This window comes from Pipistrellus kuhlii, unplaced genomic scaffold (genome assembly GCF_014108245.1).
Source record: "Pipistrellus kuhlii isolate mPipKuh1 unplaced genomic scaffold, mPipKuh1.p scaffold_m20_p_4, whole genome shotgun sequence".
Lineage (NCBI taxonomy): Eukaryota > Metazoa > Chordata > Mammalia > Chiroptera > Vespertilionidae > Pipistrellus > Pipistrellus kuhlii.
In genome coordinates, this window is record NW_023425540.1 from 34,356,543 (window position 1) to 34,372,198 (window position 15,656).

General features: G+C 40.4%; 2 protein-coding genes and 1 long non-coding RNA gene across 4 annotated transcripts; 2 read left to right on the plus strand and 1 right to left on the minus strand.

Moving 5' to 3' along the window:
• Window positions 1-2,166: 2,166 nt before the first annotated feature.
• Window positions 2,167-2,823, plus strand: LOC118703030 (eukaryotic translation initiation factor 1-like). Its single transcript, XM_036409641.2, has one exon. It carries the CDS (start codon window positions 2,305-2,307, stop codon window positions 2,644-2,646), a length of 342 nt encoding a protein of 113 aa, XP_036265534.1. The 5' UTR covers window positions 2,167-2,304; the 3' UTR covers window positions 2,647-2,823.
• A 4,087-nt stretch (window positions 2,824-6,910) lies between these two features.
• BTF3 (basic transcription factor 3) lies at window positions 6,911-14,163 on the plus strand. Of its 2 annotated transcripts, none has more exons than XM_036409639.2 (6): window positions 6,911-7,068; window positions 7,626-7,694; window positions 11,046-11,159; window positions 11,275-11,476; window positions 12,915-12,971; window positions 13,863-14,163. In XM_036409639.2, exons 2-6 carry the CDS (start codon window positions 7,626-7,628, stop codon window positions 13,907-13,909), a joined length of 489 nt encoding a protein of 162 aa, XP_036265532.1. In that variant the 5' UTR covers window positions 6,911-7,068; the 3' UTR covers window positions 13,910-14,163. The 2 variants fall into 2 exon arrangements, with proteins under 2 accessions (XP_036265532.1, XP_036265531.1); XM_036409638.2 differs by having other exon boundaries at window positions 6,937-7,306.
• Window positions 8,663-9,106, minus strand: LOC118703031. Its single transcript, XR_004982907.2, has 2 exons — window positions 8,781-9,106; window positions 8,663-8,726 (listed from the first exon to the last, which is right to left on the minus strand). It is a non-coding gene; the product is annotated as an uncharacterized LOC118703031 (long non-coding RNA).
• Window positions 14,164-15,656: the final 1,493 nt, after the last annotated feature.

Below are 15,656 nucleotides of genomic sequence, written 5' to 3' on the forward strand. Positions count from 1 at the left end.
CACATATAGCTTTACACACACACACACAGCAAAAGAAAAACAAAAAAGTAGAACACATACATACACACACAAACACAAAAAAACAAACAAACATCAAAACACATGTCCTTAAAGGATTTTTTGTTTTGTTTTGTGTTGCATTAGTAGCAGTAGTAGCAGTATTTTAAGGATGTGTATTCTGTCTAGCAGTGGGAAAGTGTTAGAGACTGGTGTTATTTCATGTAAAGAGAGAAAGACATTTTCCCTATCCAAGTTTTTCTTTGGGGATATCTGGGGTAGGAGATTAATCTGCAACTCTTGCTCACCTGGGTATTTCATTGCTGGAGCTGCGAGTTAAAGAGAGTTAATTTGGGGTCAACATTGGGAAATAGGCTGGAAGCTGCCAAGACTAATATTACGGTGGATGGGGGCTGAGAAGAGCTATGGGGGAGTGTTATTCCCTTCCTCAGCCTCCAGACCTCAGCCTGGACCAGCTGGAGAGGGTGAAAGACAGTGGAGGTGGGGATATCTGCCAAAAAAGGGACAGGAAAGAAGGGAAATCTTAAGTCAAGAAATTGGGAGGGAATTCCAACAGCCAGACTCTGGGGCAGAAGGTGGGAGGTTTGGCTTCTCCTGCACATGGGAGGGGGGGAAGGGGGAGGAGAATGTGGAGGGAGGGAGATGAAGTTAAGTGACCTAAAAGGCTGAGCAAAGTCAGGCTTGTAAGGCCAACTGCAAAGCTTGCTTCTGTACCTAACATGTATTCCATCTGCCGGTAGAAGCACTAATAAATGTTACATGTTGAAACTGCTGCACAAGCTGTGCACAAAAATTCCATATGCCAACTGACTGGACTACATGAACACATCTGTCAAAAACAGGTCTCTTAGGCATAATTTAGGATGTTCCAAGTCAGCTTTATAATTGTTTCAGCTTCCAGCTGGTACGAATTAACTCTCATAAGCCAGGTCTATTCTCACCAAGTAAAGAATTGGGCCAAATGTCCAAATAATTAAGTCAGAAACACTCTTTTTCTTTATTATAGAAAGTATCAGTAGCAAGGCCTTTCCCCCCTCAAAATTGTGCTGCTGATTGACTCGGTGTTAGATGTCACATTACTCACTTGTTAATCTATGATTCTGCTACTCCAACAACAATTACAATTTAGAATGTACGTTGACATGTATTAGGTGGTTAATCTCATTTCAGTTGAAAAGTCAGTATGTGAGAATGACTGAGATAGCCCTGTTCTCCCTACAAAGGAGGATGCATAGAGGAAGAATGCAATTCTCCCCTTTAGGGGGAAGCTTAGATGTAAACATCATGTGTAAGTCTGGGCACATATATAACTCTGGGAACTGGAAAATTTGTTTCTTCCTTTTTCCTTATTCTGATTTTTTTGTTTATGCTCTTACTAGAGACCCATTGCAGGGAGATTCCTACAATAGGGCTTCCTGCTTCAGTCGCTGCCCTGCCTGCTTGCCTCCCTTCTCCCCCACCCCACCTGCTTTCCTCCCTTCTCCCCCATCCTGCCTGCTTGCTTCCCTGCAGCTTGGCTTCTTTCTACACCACATGTGTCAAACACAAGGCCCTCGGGCCAAATCCGTCCCGCCAGGCCTTGCAATGTGGCCCGCACCGCGCTGTCATCACTGCACTACGCTGCGTTTCCATCACAATGACAGTTTATGACTGTTTAGTAAACCATTCGGCCCGCGATTTAGGCTGGATTTTAGATTTAGGCCCCTTCTCTGATTGAGTTCGACACCCCTATTCTACACTGTCTTCAAGTCTTTGCTCTGGCCTGGTTATGCAAATTAACCTCAATCTTGGTTGGGTTAATTTGCAACTCTCCCTGACTGGCTGGTGGGCGGGGCTTGTGGGCATAGGGAAAGTGCGGTCAATGTGCATGTTTCTCTTTTATTAGGTAGGATTAACTTTTTAAGGAAATCTTTAGAAAAGGAAGTATAAAGAATGACTGAATGCCCTCACTGGTTTGGCTCAGTAGATAGGGTTCTGGGTTTGATTCTGGTCAAGGGTATGTACCTCGGTTGCAGGCTCCCAGACCTGGTCGGGGGTATGCTGGAGGCAATCAATCAATGTGTCTCTCTTACATCAATGTTTCTCTCTGTCTCTCCCTCTCCCTTCCACTCTCTCTAAAAATCAGTGAAGGGGCCCCAGTGACCGAGCCGCCGCCGAGGACTCAGCAACCTCCCCCTCCAGGCCCCCTCGCATCCCGAAGATCTGTCCCCCCTGCCCGCCTTCTCCCGCCTCCGCCGCCGCAGCCTTCCGCAGGCCGTTTCCACCGAGGAAAAAGAATCGTATTGTATGTCCGCTATCCAGAACCTCCGCTCTTTCGACCCCTTTGCTGATGCAAGTAAGGGTGATGATCTGCTTCCCGCTGGCACTGAGGATTATATCCACATAAGAATTCAACAAAGAAACGGCAGGAAGACCCTTACCACCGTCCAAGGGATCGCCGATGTTTACGATAAAAAGAAACTAGTGAAGGCTTTTAAGAAGAAATTTGCCTGCAATGGTACTGTAATTGAGCATCCAGAATATGGAGAAGTAATTCAGCTGCAGGGTGACCAGCGCAAGAACATATGCCAGTTCCTCGTCAAGACTGGACTGGCTAAGAACGACCAGCTGAAGATTCATGGGTTTTAAGTGCTTTTGGCTCAGAAGCTTAAGTGAGGATTTCTTTGCAATGAGTAGAATTTCCCTCCTGGCCCTTGCCACAAGTTTAAAGACTTCACAGCTTGTATGATGTAACCATTTGGGGTCTGCTTTTAACTTGGAATAGTGTAACTCCTTCATGCAATAAACTGAAAAGAGCCAAAAAAATAAAATAAAATAAGAAAATAAAAAAATAAATAAAAATCAGTGAAGGAAATATCCTTGGACGAGGGTTAAAAATAAATAAATAATTTAAAATGATCAATGGAAAAATATCCTTGGATGAATAATAATAATAATAATAAGAAGAAGAAGAAGAAGAAGAAGAATGAATGAAATAACAGAATCAGGAACTTTAAATGTCTTGGCATGATGGAACAATGGGAAGTCTAACACAATGAAATGCAGCCAGCATGAATGCAAATCACACCCAGGTCTCAGTAAACCAGAACTGGATTGAGAAGAAATTCAGCATATCAAGAGGATGTGTGAAGAAAGACTTGGGGATTTCAGTTCACTACTCATTAGACATCAGCAAGTCATTGAGGCTGCCCTGGTGATGTCTGAGACTATGCTGATATATGAATTCCATCCAAAACAGGGCAAGAAATCCTCAACTCTGATTCAGATACTATGCTCAGATACAGATTTCTCATGTATACTAATAAAGGGGTAATACGCAAATTAGACTGGGAGACCTTCCGGACGTCCTTCCAGACAAAGTCATGGTGGCAGGGACGAGGCAGAGGCATGAAATTCAACATTTTTAAGTGTAAAAATATCTATGATGTTAACACCTTCAGAAAATTTGATATATGAAGTTTTGAAGCTTGTTGTCAATACAACAAAATAGCATACATATCAAATCACTTATATATCAACATATGTGTAACTCCATCTAGTGGGGGGGGAAATCCGCATTATTAACCAATACATTTGTAGGAAGAAAACAACAGAAGAATAAAAGTGCTGAATGAAATATAGTACAAGCAGAGAAAGTATTTCTTCCATGTTTAACAAAACATGGAGTGAAGGCAATATATATATATAGGTTCAGATACATACAGATAGATAGATTTGGTAGGGGGGAAGATGAGGCTGTTTGTGCCTATTTTCAAACCTTTAACTCTCTAAGCCTCAGTTCCCTCACCAGTAATATGTTGAGTACCTACTTCATAAGACTTCTGGGACCCAAATACCATACCAAAGAGCCAACTCTGAATATTAAATTGTTAGTAATATTCCTAGTTCAAGTCTCCATGAATTCTACAAAATTACCAATCTCTCATTTTGCATTTAACAAAATACCACAACTAAAAACAACTATAATGAAGGTAACTTAATGGGATTGAGGTTGTCAGGGAAAGCTTTCCTGAGACATTTAAACTGAAAGCTAAGTAAGGTATACACATTAACTTGACAAAGGTGGAGTGTTAGAAGAGTTTAAGGATGTTTAGAAACAAGCAAACAGAAGTCCATTGTGCCTATCAATCAAGAGCCACTACATGAAGCAACTAAAGGCATGGTAACATTTATCCTCAGTGATTTCCAATATCTCTTGTGGGTCAAAATAAGACTCTTAAGAAATGAACATATAAAAATATTTTAGCTCTTACTGAAAGACTCAAGTCCAACTAAGACATGAAAACAATATATGGACTTTGATTAAACCATAAACTATAAACCAAGGAGGGAAATAGGTTTCTTGTTTCTTGCCTCTTCTATTGACAAGGCTATGTTGAGTGCTGAGTAAATGATTCTTAGGCTTATTCAAGATCAGCAATAAAGGGTGGGGCCAGTTACCCCTATTTGCCATAAACACTGGAAGCTCACAGGAAATAACACATAAATTACTCTTTTTGCCATCCCTGAGCTAAGATAGCAACTTAGTAACTAATTTTAGAGTAAAAAAAAACCCAACACCTTTATATAAAAAATGCTTTATATATTTAATATTATATTTAATATTTATAATATACTAGAGGCCCGGTGCACTGGGTGGCGGGGGAGGGTCCTTCTGCCCAGCCCATGCCCTCTCATAGTCCGGGACCCCTTGGGGGGATGCCTGACTCCAAGGAGGCGGGAGAGGCTCCACCTCCCCCCCCTCTGTGCTCACCAGCTGTAAGCCCGGATTCTGGCTGAACAGCCCTCCCCCTGTGGGAGTGCAATGACCACCAGGGGGCAGCTTCTGCATTGAGCATCTGCTCCTGATGGTCAGTGCGCATCATAGCTATAGGTCATTTGGTCGATTTGACTATTAGCCTTTTATTATATAGGATACTTGTTATTTAACATTAGCAGAAGCATAATTCTGCTAAAAAATTAGCATTCACAAAATAAGCAGAAGCAGCTGAAGAAACCAGAAATCAAAGTATTTTCTTACTATTTGGGAACCTTTCATGATTTTCCACATAGTGCAAGTTTTAAGTTACAAAAGAACGCCTGGCTGGTGTGGCTGTGGACCCATGACCAAGGTCATGAGTCCCATATCTGGTGGGGGCACATGCGTGGGGTTTCCAGCTTGATCCCCAGTAGGGGGCGTGCGGGAGGCAGCCCATTGATGTTTATCATCAATGTTTCTATTTCTCTATCTGCTCTTCCTTCCTCTTGTGTCTAAAAAACACATTTTTTAAAAAGTTACAAAAGAACAATAGACAAAAGTGGAAACCAAAGGGAAAAAAAAATAACCTGGAATATTTCCTGAAAACAAGTGTATAAAAAGTGAATCAGAATCTTGTGTTTATGTAAATATTCAGAAAACATCACATAACTAGGAAGCTAGTGTAACATGAGGGGGGGGGGGGAAACTGCTTCTGAACAAAGATCAAGTTTCAAAAAGGGGTGTATTTCTATGTATTTTGTAACATTTCTACAGTACTGAACAATGTTGGCAGTCATTTTGACCTTTATTGTTAGGACAGTGACACACATTTCTTAACAATACAAAACCCTTTTCTGTGCTACACTTGATTCATATTTAATAACAGAAGAAACACTGTTTTTTTGAGAAAATATCAACTGTTACAATTATCTTTAAAAAGTACTCACAGTTTAAATAGATTTAAATAAACTTTTCCAAAACAAACAAAAAAAAAGCACCTACACATTTTCTTGTTGCATAAATTGTATTTTCTCTAGCGAAGATTTTGAATATGCAAAGGCTTTTCATAGCTAAGACCACAAAAAGGCTGAATAGAGAGCATTTTTACTTACTACATTTCCATTTTTAATGCCGGTCGTTTTATTTTAAGGCTGTCTTAAAACTTGTCCTGGAGTTTAAAAAAATTTAAACTCACACCAGTTTAGCCTCTCCAAACACCTGGGCTTAAATTCTTGATTGACTTACTAGTTAAGACAGGTAAAATTTGTTCAACTGTGACTCGCTAGTTGTCAAGTCCATGCCAACAGGTATCAAGTATCTGTTAGACTAGAGAAGTAAGGTAATCACTCACATACCCGGGTCTAAGGCGATTAGCCACCTGATATGGGGCGGAAATGCACATTAACCGGTCCCACCCCAAGTCGACTGAATTCCTTTCTGAACAGGTTTCTCAGATTTTTCGGACCCTGGTCCTGCAACAGACCAAACCACCTAGCCTTAAAAAGCAAAATTAGCTTCATTAAAAAAATTTTTTTTAACATTTTTTAAAGAAAAATTTTTCATATATTTTACTGACTTTTTACAGAGAGGAAGGGAGAGGGATAGAGAGCTAGAAACATCGATGAGAGAAACATCGATCAGCTGCCTCCTGCAGGCCCCCTATTGGGGATGAGCCCGCAGCCAAGGTACCTGCTCTTGACCGGAATCGAACCTGGGACCTTTCAGTCCGCAGCCTGACGCTCTATCCACCGTGCCAAACCGGTCAGGGCAGCTTCACTGTTTTTAACAAACTATTTTGGTGAAAAATGCTCATTCGGGCCGGTGGGTAATTTCTAAAACTTTCGGGGTCACCCAGCGAGCCCAGAGCAAAAAGCTGGGCACCCCAAGCGTTTCTGCAAACCTGAGATCAGGACTCGGAGGGAGACCGGGCCGGCTTACTCAACGCTAACTGAAGAAGAAACTGTCCTCCCTGACCCCCTGCGCGGCTTTCCCCGGGCCTCATGGCGGCGCCTCCAGCCCCGCCTTTGGCGTGGCCGCCGCCCGGACAGCGCCGGCCGCGAAGGAAAGAACGTCCACGCGCGCGAGAGTCACAAAACCCCGCGTCCTGGGGCCGCGCGTGCGCAGCACAGCCCCGAGCTCGGGCCAAGTCCGTTTCCTGGCTTCTCAAGGAAGTGGCCTTGCGTCACTTCCGGCTTCCCTCTAGCTGCCATCTTGCGTCCCCGCGTGTGCGCGCTTATTCTCAGCTGGTCTGCCCTAGACCCCCTGAGCGTCAGCCCTAGTCCCCCGCGCGGCCCCGTTTCCTCTCCAACAAGGTACAGAAAGGCTGTGGACGCCGGCGTGGGAGGAGGACGGGATCGGGGGCGGGAAGTGCCCGGAAGGAGCGAGACAGGGAGGGACAGGGCTGAGGAGAGGAAGGCGATGCGACGGACAGGCGCACCCGCTCAGGCTGACTCTCGGGGTCGAGGTCGAGCCAGGGGCGGCTGCCCTGGGGGCGAGGCGACGCCGTCTCTTCCTCCACCTCGCGGCGGGACCAGAGGACAGGAGCCTCAGGTACCGCGAGGCTTTCGGAGAGTGGCCGGTCGGGCAGGCCCTGGCTAGGCCGAGGCCGAGGCCGGGCCAGGGCCGGGGTGGGGGGTGCTGGCCGGGCGTGGTTTAGACCCGATTTCCCTGTAAAAAGGGAGGCCGTGGAGGGGGTGGGGGTGGGGGAGGAGGAAGGCTGGTGCCCTTTCGGCCCTCTGGACACTGAAATGAGGAGCCCTGCGGGGTGGGTTTGGGATCCAGGCCTCGGGCCGGGGTGTCGGGAATTAACGAGCGTGGAATGCTGGAGCGAACCAGACCTCTCCTCGCTGAGGGTTTCCTGTTTTTCTAGATGAAAGAAACTATTATGAACCAAGAGAAACTCGCCAAACTGCAGGCACAAGTGCGCATTGGTGGGAAAGTAAGTTTTCATAGTTTTGTGTGTGTAAGTGTGTGTGTAAGGTTTAGGGCTTTTTTCCCCTTTGCATTCCTAATGTCGATGGCGTGTGACTTTGTAGAGGGCATTGCACGGAACTAGCAAACCTGGGCGGGGGGGGTGGGGGGGTGGGGGGAGAGCGGCGGGTTAAATGTGATTTACAGAGTAATGTACCCGTGAATCCTGCAGGATGTATACGCCAAGGGAAAAAATGCAAGTGAGTCGAGATGAAAAACTACTTAGACTGCAAACATTGTGTGTAAACACGCTCTCCAGCGTTACAGTGTTTTTAGTGGAATAAAAGTGTTTCCTGATGTACTTAGTAAGAAGATGTGTCCTTTCAGTTGCGTATCATTGTGGCCATTGCACCTCATGCTTGTTTTGGCTTCGGTTATATACGGTGGACTTACTAGTGAGTTGGTTTCTTTTTTGTAAATTAAGGCCTTTTTTGAAAAATGCCTCCGTGGCTAATGCACTCCGGTTGCAGTCGTTGTATATTTCTAGGGCGTTTGAAGATCTTTCTTTGTCGTAAGTACATTTTGGAGTTTTAAGAGCTGTGGACTATGGATTCGAAAATATTACCTAAAGTGGGTGTCTTTGTGTTTTTACTTTGTGATTTCGCTAAAAACAGGGAATGAGAGTGTTTGGTGGGTTTTTTAATGATCCATTTTTGGTTCATTGGTTTTTCCTGGTGGATAATGAGTCCGAGGGGATTCCTTTCTGAACTTTGTAAGTGTTTAGATTGTTCTAAGTAGTTTACATAAATCAGAAGTCCACTCTAGACCGAGGTCTACCTGGTTATATTCTGCATTGTTGGCACATTCCTAGTATTTAACAAGGTGTGGTATATAGCCTGTTGGAACAGAGCATGGCTTCACTTGGTAAAACTTGTATTCACTTGTATGGTGAAAACTTCTGTACTACAGATTTATTAACTATTAGGGTTTTTTTCCCTTCGAACTTAACCTATTTACCTTCATTTAGAGTCTACTGTGAATAGCCAAATTTGCACTTAGACTTTAAGAGTCTCATGCTCTACCGACTGAGCTAGCCGGGCACTTGCACTTAGACTTTAAATAGTAAGATGTACATCTATTAATTATTGGACTTTGCCAGCAGTGTGTGTATCTTCATCCCCCCTCATCCCTCCTAGCTAGTAGTATTCAAGATCCCACACCTACCTGTTAACAACAGTAGGTATTTCTTGTTCTTTTTAGCAATGGTTGTAAGCTAGGTGTGACAGAAAAACTCATTATAATCTTTGTGGGTCAGTGTTTGGATGCTCTTAAGGTGTTTTTAACCTGAGTTATGTGCTTGTGAGAGAAATCATTCTAGGTAAAGGATGTCGGAGTTATCTAGGATTCTTAAAGCTGGTGTAGGATTAAGCTTTACTTGTTAACTACCGTGTTTCCCGAAAATAAGACATCCTCCGAAAATAAGATCTAGCGCAACTTTGGGAGAAAAAAATTAATATAAGACTCTGTCTTATTTTCGGGAAAACGGGGTAGTTAATAGAGGAAGTATTTCTGTCACTGTAATATGGAAACATTTTCTTCACCTTTTAAGAAACCTGCTTATTAAGGGATGTGAAATCAGGTGAGTGAGTTTTGCCTTAGAGAAAATTGCAAGTGTTAGATATTTCTAGGTAAGTGTTACAGTATCTGATCAGAACATTGATAATAACTTAGTTATTTCAGTGAAAAGTAAATCCTATTTATGTAAAGTGTATGAGAACAATAGAAGGTGTGCTGGTTTTGTTTTTAGAATCTTATAGTAGTTTCTTAGAATGTCTTTTAGAGAGGGTTCTTTGGGAACCAGGTTTCTACATGAATACTTTTCAAAGTAATTGTTATTTTAAAGGTTTTTTTGAGGGCCTTGGTCACCAGTATTCCATGTAATTATTGATATTTTTTTCAGTTACACTATGACTTATTTAAGTCTTTACTATGCTGGATCCTGAGAATACAAAATTTAAATAAAGTATCTAGGGGGCTTTAAGGCTAGTATGGGAGATAGACATTTTTTAAAAATATTTTTTTACATGCATGGTGCAAGAGAAGCATTGTAAAGATAGATGAGAGTGGTTTGGCTGGGTGAGGATATATTAATTGTATAGTTTAGGGAAAACATGAAAGAGATGATGGCTTATGCAGGATTTTAAAGGATCAGAATTGGTATGGAGGCTCGGGACAGTGAGGTAGGTGGGTGGTGGTAGTCTTTCCAGATGAGCTTTGTGTACAATGTAAATATGTCTTAGCCCCGTGGTCGGCAAACTGTGACTTGTGTGACACATGCAGCTCTTTGGCTCCTTGAGTGTGGCTCTTCCACAAAATACCATGGCCTGGGCGAGTCTATTTTGAAGAAGTGGCATTAGAAGAAGTTTGAGGTTTTTAAAAATTGGCTCTCAAAAGAAATTTTAATCATTGTACTGTTGATATTTGGCTCTGTTGACTGAGTTTGCCGACCACTGTCTTAGCCTATATGGGAATATATGAGTGTTATTAAATAGTTTGTAAGCAGAATATGGATGGTCACATTTGCCTGGTTTGGGAAGTTTATAGGATTTTTAGAGAAAGGGGAGATTGGATACTTGGCATGTACAAGAGACCACACATTTTCCTAAAGCCTATATTCATTCACTCATCAAGTTACTGACTACCTTCAGTGAGCCAGGTTATCGTTATTGATATTGAGTTTTATAGCAGTAAATAGAAGTCCTCAAGGAGTTTACATTCTAGTAAGGGGAGACAGACAATAAAATATACTTATCTTTATTAGTAATAAGTGTTATAAAGAGAAATAAACCGGGATAGATGGGAAATGGTGAGTGTGAGTTGTTGGGAAAGGCCACTCTGAATACGGTGACATAAGAGTGAGGATCTTGAGTGAGAGAGGGAGCCATGCAGATGCAAATTTTCATTTTGCTTACTATGGAAGTTTGTACAGACATTTGTGTCATACACTGTCTTGCCTATGAATATTAATAGATGTTACTTTTTCTTTAACGTAAAAACAAAAGGTTAGTAATTTAGGTTGACACATGCCACCTCTTTGACCACTTTGGAGCAATTAATGTAAAAAGTGGGACTTCGAAAAGATCTTTTATATCTGACAAGATTAGAATTTTAGAAATTATTAAGGATTTGTAGACAACTCCTTTCTCTCTTTTGACTTCCCTCATTGCTTTCACCTGCCTTCTCACTGCTTAAAAGTTTGTGGTTATGGTAGTTTTCTTAAACATATCCAAAGTTCATAAAGGAATTTGAACCTTTCCATTTGAAAATGTCTGTTACAGTATAAATGTGTGCTGTGTTCTTTCCTTTATCTCCACTTTAGGGAACTGCTCGTAGAAAGAAGAAGGTGGTTCACAGAACAGCTACAGCAGATGATAAAAAGCTTCAGTTCTCCTTAAAGAAGTTGGGGGTAAACAATATCTCTGGTATTGAAGAGGTAAGTGTCAAGTTCTATTTCCTTAGAAAAACAAGGTTTATCTGAAAAAAAAGTTTTTAATGTTCATACATTTGGTGGGCACTGCTAATTAAAAATATTTTCTTTTTCTTTGTAGGTAAATATGTTTACAAACCAAGGAACAGTGATCCACTTTAACAACCCTAAAGTTCAGGCATCTCTGGCAGCGAATACTTTCACCATTACCGGCCATGCTGAGACAAAGCAACTGACAGAAATGCTACCCAGCATCTTAAACCAGCTTGGTGCAGACAGTCTGACTAGTTTAAGGAGACTGGCTGAAGCTCTGCCCAAACAATGTGAGTTTTGCACAGGTTATTGATTTATCCAATAGATTTCTAAAATGTCAGGTGGAAAGTGAATGTGAATATCTTTAAATTTGGAAATGCTACCTTTTCTCCAAAAATAATCAATTTTTACCCTGATTTTAAGCAAGTACTCATAGTATATGCAATAATTTAGTATGCTGTGATTATTATACTTGTTTCCTACTAACTTTCTTGGGTTGGATAAGAGACTTTAAAATGTTACCCTTTATTAGCTGGAAATATGAAAATGTTAATTTGGTGCTCTTTTGATAACTGGCAGTTTAAAATTAATTAAATACATATTTTAAATTATCAGAATTTTCAGTTGTATTTATACAACTGATATTACCAATAATTTTTAAGAATTCGCTTGCCAGTATTCTGGTGTTTTTAATTATAGTATGATAAGGATTTTGTTCAGGGCAGAAAATCATGTAGTTGAATAATTGTACCTCAGGAGTGTGTATACTTTATGATGAAGCTCTCTGACTAAAATTTTGGAGAATAGGAATGTAGAAGCAAGTCAGGCTTATTATATGGTCTTTTAATTAGTCATCCATGTTTTTCTAGGCATTCACTCACTCTGCTTCATTCTATGTAGTTTTGTCACCTGGAAAGGCATAAGAGTTTTGTTTGTTAGTTTGTTTTAATATATTTTTATTGATTTCAGAGAGAAGTGAAGAGGGAGAGAAACGTCAGTGATGAGAGAGAATCAACAATTGGCTGCTTCCTGCATTCCCCCTACTGGGGATAGAGCCCACAACCCAGGCATGTGCCCGTTGATCAGAATTGAATCCAGGACCCTTCAGTCCACAGGCTGACACTCTATCCATTGAGCCAAACCAGCTAGGGCAAGGCATAAGAGTTTGTAGAAAGTCGTCTTAGGCTTTCAAAGCTGAAATAGGTGTTTGAAGCAGTCCACTGAACATCGTAGGGCCGGTACTGTGAGGTCCCAACTCTCAAGTGTCGTTCACTTTCTGTTTAATAAAAGGAAGCTGGATGCTTACCACTCAAAAGAAGCTTAAATTTTTTTGATCATTTTATTTTCACTTCAGTAAAGGTTTGTTGAGCATCTCCGTTATATGCCATGCACAACACAACAGAGTATTTGAGAAAACAGCCTCTTAATTTGCCTCCCCAAGTAAAGCTTACCATATTTGGTACATGGGTTTACTTGTACTCTGGGGGCTCCCCATTATTCTCATTCTCAGAGTTTGTGATGGGCCAGATTGAAAACCTAGGTATAGAATTTCGTTTGTTGGCTATTGCTAGTGTTGTAGCTCATTTTTACATATACAATATTATGTTATTGCTAGTATATAGATGAGATCCCAAATGTAATATAAACCTTTCACCTGTGCTTCTTTTGGTTAATGTTTATTGAAGACAAACAAATGTGTGAGTAATGTTTACATTTTTCCTTTCACAGCTGTGGATGGAAAAGCGCCACTTGCTACTGGAGAGGATGATGATGATGAAGTTCCAGGTAGGAACCTTCACTTGTGGTTAAACTGGGGAATTTTAGCAAGGGAGGATAAAGAATCTTTATTCTATAGGAAAGACTACCTTAAGGGAGGTGGTATAGAATAAAGAGAGGGTAAGGGAGACATGAACCTTACTCAGAATGAGAAAAATAGTGTACTGTTATTTCACTGGGAGCTATGTTTGTAGATTTGGTGTTTTTCTATTTAGGATTCCAAGAAGTTGGAGGTATATAACCATATATAACCAAAAAAATATGCATATTGTTACCAAAATGTAATAGCTACTTATAAACCACAAATGACTCTTGTTTCCTACTGTGAGATCCATAAATTTATAAGAAGGCACAGAGAAGTTATTCAGATATCTTGGGATATAACCATTCTAAAATCAGCAGAAAATCTTTGGCAATCATGAGGCATTTTTTCTATCTCAGCTGTTACTGGATATATTTTTGTGTGGTAAAACAAATATTTATTGGGAGTAGAATCACTAGATCAGAAATAATTCCACTTTGCACGGACAGGTGTCCTCGGGAATCCAGGAAGAATTATTTAGAATTGTGTGTCACAGTACTCTTTAGTTCTGCCCCCAAACTGAGTAATGTGTTATATTGCTTAAGTTTAATTCTTGGAGTGAGAATAGGGAGAATATATACATATTTAAGCACAGCCGTGGGCAAATTAATGACTTTCCCTTGTTTTAATTATGTGCCAAAACATATACTTCAAAATGTGCCAAATGAGTAGTGGTATTATTGGAAATAAAAACTTTCAAATTTATATACTGATTTAACTGTAATATATATTTTGAGAACATTTCCTTATTTCCTCTTAAGATCTATATTTGTAGATTTGGCTTTTTCTGAGTTTCTGCCTTTTTAATTTTTTTCTAGATCTTGTGGAGAATTTTGATGAGGCTTCCAAGAATGAAGCAAACTGAATTGAGTCAACTTCTGAAGAAGATAAACTTGAAGAAGTTTCTGGGAGCTGCTATTTTATATTATGACTGCTTTTTCAAATTTTGTTTATGGATCTGATAAAATCTAGATCTCTAATACTTTTTAGCCCAATGCCCCTGGACATTGCAGCTCTTTTCAGTTTTTGCTTATACATAAATCATTTTTTGCAGCTAATTAAGCTGAAGAAGCCTGGGAATAAAGTTTGAAACAGGTTAATAAAGATCTTTGCCTAGTATAGTTTTATTTTTTATTTCATTGATACTGATTTGTACACAGAAAGCAAAGTTGTTTGTAGAAAGCTAATCATGGCATGTAATATGACATAATCTTTGATGAAATATTATTAAAGATTTAACATGGTAGAATCATGTAACAAAGGTGGTATAAAGTTTCATGTTTGAAAACTTCCCTCCATAGTCCTCAGAGCTTCCATGGTTTATATGATGGGCATAATTGTAAGATGAGAATAGAATACTCCTTTGTGGTAGAGCAAAATTCTTTTTTTTCTCTTAATGTCTGTATACTGAATGCCTTATATGTACTTTTCTTTTTTAAAGATTTTTATTGATTTCAGAGAGAAAGAAACATCAATGATGAGAGAGAATCATTGATCAGCTGCCTCCTGCATGCTCCCTGCTAGGGGCCAACCCAGCAACCTGGGCCTGTGCCCTTGACTAGAATTGGACCCAAGACCCTTTAGTCCACAGGCTGATGTTCTATCTACTGAGCCAAACCAGCTAGGGTCTTACATGTACTTTCACACTTAATTTTCTCTAATCCTTATTCTATGAAGTTGCTCCATTTGAGAGATGTAACCAAAAGTTACTTAAAAAAGTGAAAGTAGTTAATCCCTTCTGTGTAGGCTATTCTCTTTAAGATAACTGGAAAAAAGGTAGTAGGAATGTCACCCTTTTTCCTTAAGTCATAACTCAAAGTGAGTAGGGCTCCTTTTTTCTATTTTAAATTAACATAACCGTAACATTGACCTGTGTGTGCAGTTGTAACGTGTAATTGCCATCATAACTAGAATACTGAACAATTGCACACCAGAAAGGCCCCTCAATAATAGAGCTACTTTTAAAAATCTGTATTAATGATTGGAATGAAGCAATTTAATAGTAATTAAAACAATTACGTACATCCTGCAATGATGCCAACTGAAAATTGTCTTAGTTTCTACACAACAATAAGAATTCATTTTAAATTTTCATAACTTACAAGTACCTTTTGAAGGTACTGTATAGCTATATCAAAAGTCAAAGTACACTGCTATAGTAACAAAAATTCCCAAGTCAATAATTTACAAAATTATACATATCCAGAGTATTACAGGTTATGTTGGACTCTGCTATGTTGCTATATGTTCATTTGAGATCCTAGGCTAATGGGGCAACCTCAGGGACATTCAGCTTTCTGGCAGAGTGAAAATGTAGGTCATGAGCTTTTTTTATTTTTTTATTTCAGAGAGAAAGGGGGGGAGAGAAGCATCAGTAATGAGAACCATTGATTGTCTGCCTCCTGTGCAACCCACCCTTGACCGGAATCAAACCCAGGACCACAGGCTGATGCTCTTATCCACAACCAAACCAGTTAGGGCCATGTGCTGCTGCTTAAAACTGCTACAAATGTTATAACTGACCAAAGCATGTGGAGTGGGTAAAGGAGGGCAGAGGATTGGGATGGTCTGGAGTGGCGCCTGAAGATTTGCATTTCTGATAAGCTTCCAGG